The 14,378-nt window shown below is 36.3% G+C and overlaps 1 protein-coding gene across 5 annotated transcripts in view; it reads right to left on the bottom strand.

Moving 5' to 3' along the window:
- Window positions 1-14,378, bottom strand: part of PLEKHA5 (pleckstrin homology domain containing A5) — a 261,652-nt gene that overhangs the window by 99,022 nt on the left and 148,252 nt on the right. For all 5 annotated transcript variants that reach the window (XM_055571291.1, XM_055571365.1, XM_055571373.1 and 2 more), the window contains 3 exons: window positions 6,255-6,338; window positions 5,245-5,365; window positions 2,273-2,377 (listed from right to left, as the gene is read on the bottom strand). In XM_055571291.1, coding sequence (XP_055427266.1) covers window positions 2,273-2,377; window positions 5,245-5,365; window positions 6,255-6,338 — 310 coding nt within the window. The remainder of the gene's footprint in view (window positions 1-2,272; window positions 2,378-5,244; window positions 5,366-6,254; window positions 6,339-14,378) is intronic.

The following is a 14,378-nucleotide window of genomic DNA, read 5'->3' as shown; positions in this document are numbered from 1 at the left end:
GTGAAAACTCATTTCTGGTGCATTTGTTTAAAATAAGCTCTTAAAACAAGGTGTGTTTGATATATGCTGCATAGAAATCTAACTAAAACCCTAATCAAAATTTGGGGGTAGTTTTCCAGGGATTTATAACATGGTAACGTATTTCTAAGTACACTGGTCTTTGAAGAATAATACTGTCATGTAAAAAGGAATTCTGCTGAAGCAGTTTGATCTGGTTTCGTATTTGCAAGTGATGTGAACACGTCTACCAGCATGAGAATAAGGTGACTGTGCGGTAGGGTGTGCGTTCTGGTAAGCCAGGTTAATAAATATGTTCATCTTCAACACGAAGAAAAGTGTGTGATTTGAAATTATTCCAAAGGTAATGTGATTTAAAATGATTGTGAATAAAGGAACCTTAGCATACAAACGCATTTAATAAACATTTTTTTCTTCTTACATATCCAGCCTGGGTTTTGCTTATCCTGCAGAAGAGAGTACCCACTTGGCAGCTTTTTCTAAGTAATTTGGGTAATAAAAATACCAAGCTCAAACAAAACTACAATTTAAATAAAAATTACCTTCCCACATGCAATAAACCAAAACCATAGGAGAAAACGAAACACAGACACACACAAACACAGACATAAACAGGTAAAAAAGATGCCAGTTTGTATGTGTGTTGATTAATATTTCTCAATTTATTTCTAGTTGTGACCATCACATAAGGATGGCTTCAGAACTGAAGAAATTATGTGGGTAAAAATCTCTTAAGTAACAGATTTCATCCTTAAAATTTATAGTTAGACTTAAGGAAAGAATCCTCCCCCCCCCCCAAATATGCATTTTCAATTTCTTAATTAATTATTTCTTTAGTATAGATAATTTCAAAGTTTAGATTTTTAAGCAGCTCTACAAATATTCTCTGTAAGCTACACACCTATTACAGAATAAATACTCAGGAGTAGAGAAACTTGTTGGTAGAGCTTTGGCAATACTAAATTAACCAAGGGATCAAGAACTAAGAACGGCAATCATTTTAAGTAAGGAGTCCCATATCCTCTATAAAGCTCAATATCACATTTAGCTATTTGAACAGAATTTGGACTCATTAGAAAGTCTAGTTAAAATTCTTTCAGCTTGGATAAGTTTAAATGTCAGATGGTTAAAATACAAGTTAAGTGATCTTTAAATAAAAATTAAAAGTTGGTATCCAAGTTACACACTCAATCAATGCAGTCAGAAATTGGCAAAATTAATTTGCTTGAATGGGGATTCTCTGGATTTTAAGTGGGTCTACTTCCAATACGTTAGATTAGTTGCCATCCAATTGTCAGGTGGAACGATGTCTAGTGAATGTTTCATAACGACCTCATCGTGAATTTTAATTAATATAATTATTAGGTCATCTGAAAGCAATTAGCATTATTTGACAGAGTAAATTAGCACTATTAATGAACTAATATTTAATTAACACCATCTGCATACATGTAAAATCAGAAAGACAGAACACAGGCAGATAAAGGTCCCGAGTACAGTTATCTCAGTTATCTGGAGGTCATTTGAAATCCAGATGCAAACCGGAAAGTAAAAAAGAAAACAGCCTCTCAGCAATCAAAACAGATGCCACCAAGTTCAATGTACACACATCCTTACCAATTACAAAACTAACAAGGTTCCAAAAAAGCTTAGTTACCAGGTTTTCCAGATAATGGAACAATGTAAACCCCTACTTATCAGGGTATAAGAGTGACCTATGCCTGGGCAAACAGATAAACAAGAAAAGAAACAGAAAAAAAAAGCAGACACTTGAAAGAGTGGTTTTGAGGGCATGGAAACAAAAATCTGCAAAACTCAGGAAAATCTCAAATTATCATCAAATTTCTCTATAAATCAAAGTAGAGAAGTACATAATTGTACCTTTTTATAAGAATAGAAAATGAACAACAACTCTGTATTTTTTTCCACTGAAAAAATATTTCTGCCTAGAAGATCTTAGCATGTTATTTTTAACATTTTCATACAACATACATTTAATTTCAAATTTAGAAATACCCCCCTCTCTCTCTCTCTCTCACTCACACACACACACAATATCTCTGTTCCAGGTAACACCCATTACTTTTTTTTTTTTCACTGTTTCCCTAACACTCTTCATGGTAATAAAAAGGGAAGAACCTGGATGATTAACTATAGTTTCTTCTCTACTTTATACAATTGTCTTAGGACCTTCAGCTGAAAAGGTTTCTTTATATTCTCTTCTTTTTTCACATCAAACAGGGGAAAAAAATACCTGTTTATAAAGCCAACCTCGTCTGACCACAGGTGCATTAGGATTCCTTTTAATTGAATTTGATCTCTTCCCAAAATTATGAACTTTTTTTGAGGCCCGTGAAGTCTAAAAAAAAAAAAGCCCAACAGAAAAGTGGTATTAATGCCTAGATATTGAGTTTACTTTTTATCTTCATAATTTTAACCTTTTAAAATCTCTTCTCCAGATTTCTTTGAAACTTTCAGGATTTAATCTTTTCAGATGAATTACTGCAATTCTGCTTTTGTGTCTTAGTTGTTTCAAGTATAAGAATTCTGCACAAAGGCTTTTCCTCTTCAAGGATATTACAAAAGGATCATGTATTTCTCTCCTTTAAAATTTTCAGGAACAATTTTTAAAAAGGCACAGTGTATGGCAGTATTTTGCCCTACCTGCTAAATAAAATGAATCTTCAGTAAAAATTATATTAACGCATTTTAAAGAATAAACCAAATGACAGAACTTTTTGACTCATATCTGCAATTAACAGTGTTGTCCCAATTAAAGTCAACAGTGTCAAGTTACAAGAGCAGATCTCACAGATAAAATATAAACAAACATATCACATCAAATCAAAACAAGACTGGAAGGAACTGCTTAATGTCATGTAGTGTTTTCTTCTTTAAGGACAACCCTGAACTTGAATGATGCCAGCCAGATGGTGTTTACCATATTCTTAAAACTACAATTAATCTTTTAAAATATTGCTATGTTTAACCCAAACAATTTATCTTGGTCGGAACAATAGCGGTAACCAACAAACATAAAGACAAAAGAAGCTGAATTTCAATTCCTCTGTGAAGGTAAGTTGGAGAAGGAAATGGAAACCCACTCCAGTGTTCTTGCCTGGAGAATCCCAGGGACAGAGGAGCCTGGTGGGCTGCCATCTATGGGGTCGCAGAGAGTCAGACACAACTGAAGCGACTTAGCAGCAGCAGCAACAAGGAAGGTAAGTAGTATCAATTTATCTCTTATTTTTCAACTTACTAGAATCTTTGGAAAGCTAGCACATTTCATTAAAACCTCCTTTTGTAAAAGTTATATTAGTACATAACAGAATTTTAAGGTCCAATATCAACCATGGCATTTTTTTTTCTGGATAAATTTTAATTTCCTCTTGAACAAGTAACGCATAAAAACACAGTATAGACCTCAAATGGTACAAAAAGATGTAGAAGGACCAGTCTACTTCTCACCTCTAGATACCAGCATTCAAACAACCCAAACACAACTCTAGGCAACTAATGTCACTGTGTATATATGTGTGTCTACTCATGTAAATGAGTGTTCATAGTTACAGAATATCTGTCCTTCCCCCTCAAATAACTGCCTATATAACACCTACTCCTCAGTATTCTTCTTTAATTGTCATATAAGTTATCAATATTATGCACACATGATAGTTTTCTGTAACTGAATTTCTCATTCTTTCTTTTGACTTCTGGGATTTGTCATATTTAGACAGCACATCTGCATTCTGAGTTGGTTGTTTTGTTTTTGTTTTTTTAAAAAACTTCCATTATTTTCTGTACTGCTTTTATAGTTTTGTTTTTTACCAATTCAAACACCTGCTCCATCTGGAAAATTTTGGGTGTAAAGTGTGAGGCATAGATTCAACTTTCTTTCCAGACAATGACTTAGTGGCTCTCTACCCACCAGTCATTTTTCTAGATTTTAATTAAAATGCACTATGATGTTCAGTTATCCTTTATGTCATATACAAAATAGAAATAATTTATATTATTTGAAAATCTATACTTATTTTAATATTCTACAATATTTCATAAAAAAACCTTAACAAGTATTTCTTTACAGTAACCATAATTTACTATTACAACTGTTTTACTATTATAAAATACATAATTATTTTCTAAATAAATAAAGACAATTCTTTTATCATCCTTTGATTCTCTTGCTATCCTTAATTTAGGCACCAAGCAGTAACTTTAAGGCAACTATTTATTCAGATTTAGCAGATTTTCTAAGAGTTTCAAGACATTTTTACATTAAAATTCTATATCAAAACATTAACATTATAGTACAAGAAGCAATAACTATAAATTATTATAGCCACACAAGTCTGAGATCATAGATTAAACAGTATTTTTGTTTCTGATTACAAAGAAAAACCATCCACTTCTGTATCCATATGGCTATGACACTTTTCACATAATGGATTCTAAATATTTCAGTCATCAAGCAACTGACATAGGGTTTTGAAACCTTTTAGCAGTAATGGATACAATATTAACAAAATAGTATAATAGAGTATTATAGAATAAAATATAATATATATATATATATCATTCTGTGTGTGTGTGTTAGTGGCTTAGTCGTTTTGAACTCATTGCAACCCCATAGACGGTAGCCCACCAGGCCCCTCTGTCCATGGGATTCTCCAGGCAAGAACACTGGAGTGGATCGCCATTTCCTTCTTCAAAATGAACTATAGAAAGAAAGAAAGTGAAGTCTCTCAGTTGTGTCCGACTCGTTGCAACCCCACGGACTGTAGCCTACCTGCCAGGCTCCTCCATCCATGGAATTTTTCAGGCAAGAGTACTGGAGTGGGTTGCCATTTCCTTCTCCAATATATCATTCTAGGCATACTTAATAATAGGATTTCTAGGTCATTGAATTAATCATCACCTTTAAAACTTAAGTAGATTCAATAAACTGCCACTGTCTCAAACAAACATCCATTATATTTGTAAAACAATTCAAAATCAGAACTCTATAATATTTAAAAACTATAACTCATTAAATTATTAAAATATCTTATTTCTTTATATTCTAAGGCCTTGCTTCTTATGCCAATTAACTCAAATGTAATTAGATTCATGTAACAGCAAAAATGAAATGATTATTCTATAATTCTAAGTTCATTAAGAGTAATAATAATGGATACTACCAACTATGCCAGTTATCAATAATTAAGAGTAAGCAAAATAACTTACCCTCCCTACAGGGCTCATTGGATGCACCGCATAGTCTGAAGTCATGTTATAGTTAGAAGCTTCATTTATCATACTTATAGGTCGTTCCTTTTTTTCTTCAGATGTCATGGTTGCAACAGTCCTGAAAATATAACATGTCAAGAGTGTCAGAACGTGCTACTTCTGTAAACCACTTTATAATGACGTTTTCCTGGAGCTAATAATGCTGGTGTCTGTCTGACTTTTACAAACAGCTGGGTATTAGTTAGAGCTTAATAAGCTCTATAGTTCCAGCTTAATATTTATAACTACTTGAAATATAACTAAGCACAACTTAAGTTAATATCATGTTTATTTTAATAAGCTTTCATACAGATATGTTACTCGGTCATCTAACTGGAACGTTTTAATTACAAGATTTGCTCTTATAATACTGAAGGCCATAAAAATGATAGGGAATTCTGAGGTGGTCACGTGGTTAGGACTCCTCACTTTCACTGCCGAGAGCACGGGTTCGTTCCTTGGTTGAGGAACCGAGATCCCATAAGACAGGCAGTGCAGCAGCCCTCTCCCAACCCCCTAAAAGAAAATAATAACAATGGTACCAACAACTAATTTTTGAAGAACAGATTTATAAACTATTTTCAAATAAATTTCACTTGATGCTTATAAAAATTCTGAGAAATGGTAATTCCCAGTATCTCTATTTAAGGATGAGAAACCTAAGTTCAAATTAGTCTAATAATTTGACCAAGTTTAGTTCCCCCGACCTTGCATCCAGGAATCTTGAGTTTATTCTCTGTGTTTGAGCTATTGTAAAAATAGCTTTTGAAATTACATTCCTCATGAAAAAAATTTTAAGCCATGTTTCTAAACCACACATAGTAAATAGATGGTATTCTGTTACTACCCTTGACTGCAAATGTCCAGATAAAAAAACTGTTCAATTGTACTGTATTAAATACGGATAACAGCAATTGGAATGCTGACCCCGTTTTGAATAGAGGCGTTCCATGAAACGCTTTACTTACTGTTCATTCACTACAAAAATACAATTGTCCTGGGATGGCTGTCCTGTGACTGGATGTTTACAGGTCACTTTCCTTTCATTATGGCTGGAAGAAAACAGAATAAGAGAAAATGAATGTACTATTACCACAAACTTTACGAAATACCAGGTAGCGAAATAGCCAATTTCTTCATTGCAACAATAAAGTTAGTGAGTAAAGGCGATGCAATTCAAAGCCCCAGGTACTGACACTCCTACATAGCCCTTTCTACTATCTATTGTATGTACATGTGTGTGTAAATGCTAACTTAGTTTTACAATACAGCTAGACTCACCAGTTCCCAACCCACCCCTATCCACAGTAGGACCTCAATTTGTTCTTCTATTTTCATAAACAAAAGTAAGCTGATCTGGCTCCACAATCATTGCATTTTATATGATAGGTGGGCCATGAATAGAAAATAAGTATGAGTATCCACCTACATCCATTATTTTGTATCCCAGTTTACGCACATTATAGAGACCCACTGTCAAATTCAAATATGGAAAAATCAATCTAATAGCACTACAAGATGGGCACCAGAGTATTAAAACGTAGACTGTAGCACTGGAAGAGCAATAATTTATGGGATTGTTGTTTCACAAAAAAATCTTTACATAAATAATGTAAAGGGACTGATTTTTATATCTGAAGAAAGTATGCTATAGAAACTTGTAAGAGGAGAAATGGAAGGAGTAAACAAAATTTTTTAATGAATGTACAAACAACACAAACAAAGAAAAATCTACCTTTTATGCTTGTTGAAAAAAAACTGCTTTAAGAGTGGCTATTTTTTGGAGAAAAAGATCTTTGCCTAAGAACTGCTATTCTTCCTAGGTCAAGTGATAAGATTATGCCTACTACTGTCTTCGGAGATCAGTCCTGGGTGTTCATTGGAAGGACTGATATTGAAGCTGAAACTCCAATACTTTGGCTACCTGATGCAAAGAGCTGACTCATTTGAAAAGACCCTGATGCTGGGAAAGATTGAGGGCAGGAGAAGGGGACAACAGAGGATGAGATGGTTGGATGGCATCACCGACTCAACAGACATGGGTTTGGGTGGACTCTGGGAGTTGGTGATGGACAGCGAGGCCTGGCGTGCTGCAGTTCATGGGGTTGCAAAGAGTTGGACGCGACTTGAGCAACTGAACTGAACTGTCTTCTGGATATGAAAGGAGAAAAACCCCAATCTATTTATCTAAGCCCAAAATAACAGATGCCTAAAATAATATGTAACATGCAATGATACCTAAAAAATATACATCATTTGTAAACAAATATTTTTTTTCTCCACTGACTAACATACTACAAAGAAAACTGTAAGGAAGATCAATCACTGACATGCCAGACTTTAGAAAACAACTTTAATTATGGAGAAAACAGTCAAGATGTACTGAATACTGCTTTGTTAATTTTAAAAGATTATTCCATGTGATCTGTATTAACACATTTAATAGGTGATAAGAGGCGGTGGGTTTAGATATTTATTTGTGGTGATACTTTCACTACATAAAAAGCATGCAGATGACTTTCTTATCAGTTAATTTAAGAAAGTGCAACAATGGAAACCTAAAGTCTCATAATGGGATATCAGCTTATACAATAAGCAATAAACTGATGACAGAATAACTAAGAACAAACAGCCTCTGGAGATGAAGTGGAAAATGCTGAAGTACCTAAATGTGATGAATACCATGAATATGTCAAGGTACATAAATGCTGATGCTTTAACAGAATAAAATGCTGTGGGGAAGGGAGTAAACCTATGATAGAGATTAGACAGACACCTTAAAAATGAAAAAAGGAGGACAGCATCTTTTTTTAAGTCTCTTCTTGGGAAGGGGCATTAAAAAGCTAGACTTGGTTCAGTGGAAGGTATAAGAGAAATATACAAATTCTTTTTATAAAAACCAATATTGCAAAAATAAAACAAATACTCCCTATTGTATTGCATTATTTTCCAGTACTATGCCATCTTGCCTAGAGGGAATAAAGTAGACTCTAACCCTAATATTCCAGAAACTGTAAATTATAACTACAGGACCTTGTAATGGTTACTGGCCTAAGAGATTATTACTCTGACCACCAGACAATAGATTTGAGTATCCATTAGACAAGGACATGGGCTTCCTTGGTGGCTCAGACCATAAAGAACCTGCATGCAATCCAGGAGACCTGGGTTTAATACCTGGGTCAGGAAGATCCCCTGGAGAAGGGATTGGCAACCCACTCCAGTATTCTTGCCTGGAGAATTCTATGGACAGAGGAGCCTGTCAGGCTACTGTCCATGGGGTTGCAAAAGAGTCAGACACAACTGAGTAACACACACAGACAAGGGCACAGGGCAAAGGAGACACTAAAATAAAGAACAATCATAAAGGAGCATAAACACTCTTTACCCTGAAAGTGGATGTTATTTCAATTAAACTGAATACAGTTATATTGTCCAAGTACTTTTAGGATCACAATGTCTTTAAGTAAAACTCACTAAATAAATAAAAATCTTAGCATTCTATCTTAGTTAAAAGTGCATGCATGCATGCTCAGTCGTGTAACCTGCCAGGTTCCTCGGCCCATGGGATCTTCCAGGCAAGAATACTGACTGGGTTGCCATATCCTCCTCCATGGGATCTTCCCGACCCAGGGATCAAACCCATGTCTCCTGCATTGGCAGGCAGATTCTTTATCACTGAGCCACCTGGGAAGCCCCTTAGTTAAAAGATCAGTGATTAAAATCAATCACAAAAAATGAATATATCTATGCTCTTCTTTTACTTTTTTAAAGTATCCATCGTGTTTTCTTTTATTTAATGTTATACTAAGTTGACATAAAAGATCATTTATTTACAAGGGCACTCTAACATGCAAGTCTTCTGCTATTCTTTAATGAAAGAAATCATCTTTCCTATTACTTAGGCCTAACTGTAACACATACACAAAGAAGTCCTCTCAAATGTTTATTTGTTCTGACTTAATTATAGTCACTCAAGATTACTAGGTTTCTATAAAATTAAAATTCGTAAGATTGAGATTTTATAGGCAATGAGTTTAGTTATAAAATGTCATCTCTCATAAAACAACATACTTATCAAATAAAAATCAGAGTAATGTTTTCTAATGATTTTGTTAAAATATCAATTAAAATAAATTAAGAGTATGAAAAACCAAAATATCAACCAAACAAAATTCCAGTCTTAAGTGTTTAAATGTGGTAATTTTCCACAACCTGGTAGGATTGTCAATTCTTACTGCTCTTGTTTGTGCAAATGTATTTTTATATACTTAAAATTTTATTTTTATATTTCAAAAATTAATTTCTACATCATCCACAGAAACTAAAAATCAGTTAAAAATATACTGAGCCAACAAATGAAAGCAATGTAAATATAACCCAAATGAATCTTTAAAAAAAATAAGCAAAAAGCCATCACTGTTAATGTGCAGAATTCTTTTAGTGCGTAATACACAAGTTCTTTAATACACACAGCAACTGGGCACCCTGGGAGGTGGCTGGCCACATATGAAGTCATGACCATCACCCTTGGCACAAAGGAGGAGGGACTGCTCAGACCACAAGAGGGAAGGGAAGACAAAATTCCAGCCTTTCTTCAGTTCTACCGGTCTGTCTGCAGTATTATTTATGAAGTATATCTTTTCATCCAACACTCACCATCCTTTCTGTAGTCTAAGTTTTTCTTTTTTTCCCCTCCTCCTTTGAAGGGTCTCAAAATCCAGATGAAAGTAGCATCAGTTTTCCTATAACATTTATGTACAAGGATGTTCCGATGCAATTTGTGTACTACAGAAAAGCTGAAACATCACATAACTTCTGCATCTGTGTATTCATGAGCACATTTACAAGAAAGCCTAGGTGAGTGCAGAAACTGCACCTGATGATGTTGACAGCGAGGAGCACACAAATGACACACCTGCACACCCTCAAATGTCCTGCAGCTACTTCAGTTCACTGTCTGTTTTACAAAACACACCCATTCATAGACAGTGATACAACTGTCTAATTTCACGTCTTTCCACTTTCAACACTTCCCAATAATTCACAAGCTGAAACCTCTCCAATGTCCATTTCCACAAGCAAACTGCCGGTCTTTTTCAACACAAAGTGTATTTGTAGTACTTTTTTCCCTAAGCATTTAACATGTATGAAACTATGTTACGTCTTTCATTAGGCTCCTATCTTTATTTGTTTAATTAATTTATTAGGCTGCAGGTCTTTAGTTGCAGCATGTGGGATCTAGTTCCCCACCAGGGTTGGAACCCGGGCCCCATGCATTAGGAGTCTGGAGTCTTAGTCATCAGACCACCAGGGAAGTCCTCTTATTCTTATTTTTATGTGTCACTAATGAGGCTTTTGAATACTATGCTCCTAAAGCCATTTTCCACAAAATCCCTAAACTTTCATTGTCTGAGTTCACACAGGGAGGTGATTTTTAGGAAAACGTGTGCTGTGTTACAGCAAAAGTGACTGTACTAACTAAATTATGAATTAACATACCTCTGTGCTACCCAAAGAAAGGCAATGCCAAAGAATGCTCAAACTACCACACAATTGCACTCATCTCACACGCTAGTAAAGTAATGCTCAAAATTCTCCAAGCCACGCTTCAGCAATACATGAACTGTGAACTTCCTGATGTTCAAGCTCGTTTTAGAAAAGGCAGAGGAACCAGAGATCAAATTGCCAACATGCGCTGGATCATGGAAAAAGCAAGAGAGTTCCAGAAAAACATCTATTTCTGCTTTATTGACTATGCCAAAACCTTTGACTGTGTGGATCACAATAAACCGTGGAAAATTCTGAAAGAGATGGGAATACCAGACCACCTGACCTACCTCTTGAGAAACCTGTATGCAGGTCAGGAAGCAACAGTTAGAACTGGAAATGGAACAGACTGGTTCCAAACAGGAAAAGGAGTACATCAAGGCTGTATATTGTCACCCTGCTTATTTAAGTTATATGCAAAGTACATCATGAGAAATGCTGGGCTGGAAGAAGCACAAGCTGGAATCAAGATTGCCAGGAGAAATATCAATAACCTCAGATATGCAGATGATACCACCCTTATGGCAGAAAGTGAAGAGGAACTAAAAAGCCTCTTGATGAAAGTGAAAGAGGAGAGTGAAAAAGTTGGCCTAAAGCTCAACATTCAGAAAACTAAGATCATGCCATCTGGTCCTATCACTTCATGGCAAATAGATGGGGAAACAGTGGAAACAGTGTCAGACTTGGGCTCCAAAATCACTGCAGATGGTGACTGCAGCCATGAAATTAAAAGATGCTTACTCCTTGGAAGGAAAGTTATGACCAACCTAGACAGCATATTCAAAAGCAGAGACATTACTTTGCCAACCTTTGTTGTCTAGTCAAGGCTATGGTTTTTCCAGTGGTCATGTATGGATGTGAGAGTTGGACTGTGAATAAAGCTAAGCACCGAAGAATTGATGCTTTTGAACTGTGGTGTTGGAGAAGACTCTTGAGAGTCCCTTGGACTGCAAGGAGATCCAACCAGTCCATTCTGAAGGAGATCAGCCCTGGGTGTTCTTTGGAAGGAATGATGCTAAAGCTGAAACTCCAGTACTTTGGCCACCTCATGCGAAGAGCTGACTCATTGGAAAAGACCCCGATGCTGGGAGGGATTAGGGGCAGGAGGAGAAGGGGATGACAGAGGATGAGATGGCTGGAAAGCATCACCAACTTAATGGACAGTGAGTTTGAGCAAACTCTTCGACATGTTGACGGACAGGGAAGCCTGGCGTGCTGCAATTCATGGGGTTGCAAAGAGTCGGACTCGATTGAGCGACTGAACTGAACTGAAACGGCTTCAGCTCTGTCTGACTCTGTGACCAGATGGACTGCAGCCCGCCAGGCTCCTCTGACCATGGGATTCTCCAGGCAAGAATACTGGAGTGAGGTGCCATGTCCTCCTCCAGGGAATCTTCCCGACCCAGGGGTCAAACCCTTGTCTGTTACGCCTCCTGCATTGGCAGTGGGGTTCTTTACCACTAGCACCACCTGGGAAGCCCTGGGAATAATTTTTGTCTCCCAAGGGACATTGGGAAATGCATGGTAAGATGTCTGGTTTTACATATATATTATTTAAGTATCGTTGATTTACAATGATGTGTCATTTCTGCTATATGGCAAAGTGACTCAGTCATACATATACACACACACACACACACACACACACACATTCTTTTTAATATTCTTTTCCATTAGGTTTATCCTGGACATTGAATATAGCTCCCTGTGCTATACAGTAGACCTCGTTATATACATCCACTGTCTGGTAGCACTTTTTGAACATTACAACTGGGGTTCGTATGTAGTGAGTAGAGGCCAGGATGCTGCTCAACATCTTACAACTTGCAGGAGAGTTTTTCACAGGAATAAAGTATCCAGCTCCAAATATCAATAGTGCTGAGGCTGGGCAACTTCCAGGAGGGCTTGCACCAGGCGGCACGTTCCAGGATTGCTGCTGCCAGTTCCCTGGTCCCTGAGGTGAGCCGCTGTCAACCCACACCTCTGCAGGAGATCTTTCAAAACCAGCAGGGCACATGGGTTCAATCCCTGGCTGGGGAACCAGGCCTGAACACACTACAGAGCAACTAAGCCCAAGTACTGCAACTATTCAGCCCACGAACCACAACTCGAGAGTCCGTGCACTGAAAGAAAGGATCCTACCTGATGCAATAAAGGTTCCATGTGCTACAACTAAGATTCAAGGCATTTAATCCATAAATAAATATTTTTTAAAAATAGTGCTGAGGGTAATAAACCCTATGTGAAGACCATCATTGCCCTCTAACAATAAACTCGGCCACATAAGCCATGTGTATTATTTCTGTGGGTTCACTGTACCTGTCTACGTCTCAGCTGCCTCACAGTTAGGTAACAGTAGCTATGTCACATGTTGCTTGTCTATTTGTTTAGAACTGTTCTAGGTACCTGGTGATGGCCGTGAACAAAACATAAAAATCACTGCCCTTGTGGAATTTACTTTCTAGTGGGGATGTTTATGAAGATTAAGTCAGTAAAGAGTATAAACATGGCCAGGAACAGACAAGGCCTTGAAGACATTTATTTTTGTTATGAACTAGAGAAATTGAGCATATGTTGGTGTCATCAGACAACTTATTAGGTTCAGTAACCTATTTAAACTGAAATAGTTCAAATGAACATGCAACCCGAAAAATGTTAAAAACTCTTGTTATCCCGCTAGTCAGTATTTACTGTCAAAGAATAAAGGTGTGATCTCTCGTGGCTCTCATGTTTCTTGTCAAGATATTCCTAACATATCCAAAAACAGAAAATAGAGGAGAAAAGTCATTCTAATATAAAAGCTTCAAGGAGAGAGTAGCTATGTATTTAAGGCAGTATTCAAGAAGGTTTTTAAATAAAAAATGGACTCTGCTATTCTGAAGAGTTCATTACTGAATGAAATAGGTCACATCCAGGAGCTCATTCTGAGGATCATGCTCTATCAAAGGTAAAGGATCAAATCTGTGGCACTTTTAGAAAATATATCAAGAAATTGAGAAATAGCAACACAAATTGCTTGTTCTTTGGCATTATGCCCTCTTCACTTTTTATTACTAGACATTTAATCATTTACTAGAATTTAAATGAAAGATCTGCTTAATTCCAACCCCTATGGAACTATTTCACTCAATGATAATTGGATTTTAAAAGATCTTTTGATGAATAAATCTGTGTGTGTATAAAATGGCATATTTCCATCAAATTATACAAAAAACAAATTAAATGAGAAATCTACTGGAGATGGAGTAGAAATTCATTATTCTGCCTTATTCTTTTTCAAATCATATTTGTGAACCAAACAGTGCCTCATGAAGGTTACTGTACCAGAAAATGTGGGTGAAGGTGTGCCACCTTAAGCAGTTCTGAGCTTTACATCAAAAGGGAAAGCTGATAAACTACAACGGTTTCTATAACCCATTTATGGAAACAGAATTTAATGAGAATCAACTCTAAGTGGCAGGTACTGTTATATGAAGAGTAATTTAGACTGTATGACAACACTCTGAAGATTGGGAATGCCGGTGTTTATGTCCATTCCCAGG

The sequence above is a fragment of the Bubalus kerabau genome, chromosome 1, assembly GCF_029407905.1.
Source record: "Bubalus kerabau isolate K-KA32 ecotype Philippines breed swamp buffalo chromosome 1, PCC_UOA_SB_1v2, whole genome shotgun sequence".
NCBI lineage: Eukaryota > Metazoa > Chordata > Mammalia > Artiodactyla > Bovidae > Bubalus > Bubalus kerabau.
Note: the sequence above shows the minus strand (reverse complement) of the source record. Positions and strands in the feature narration are given on the sequence as shown.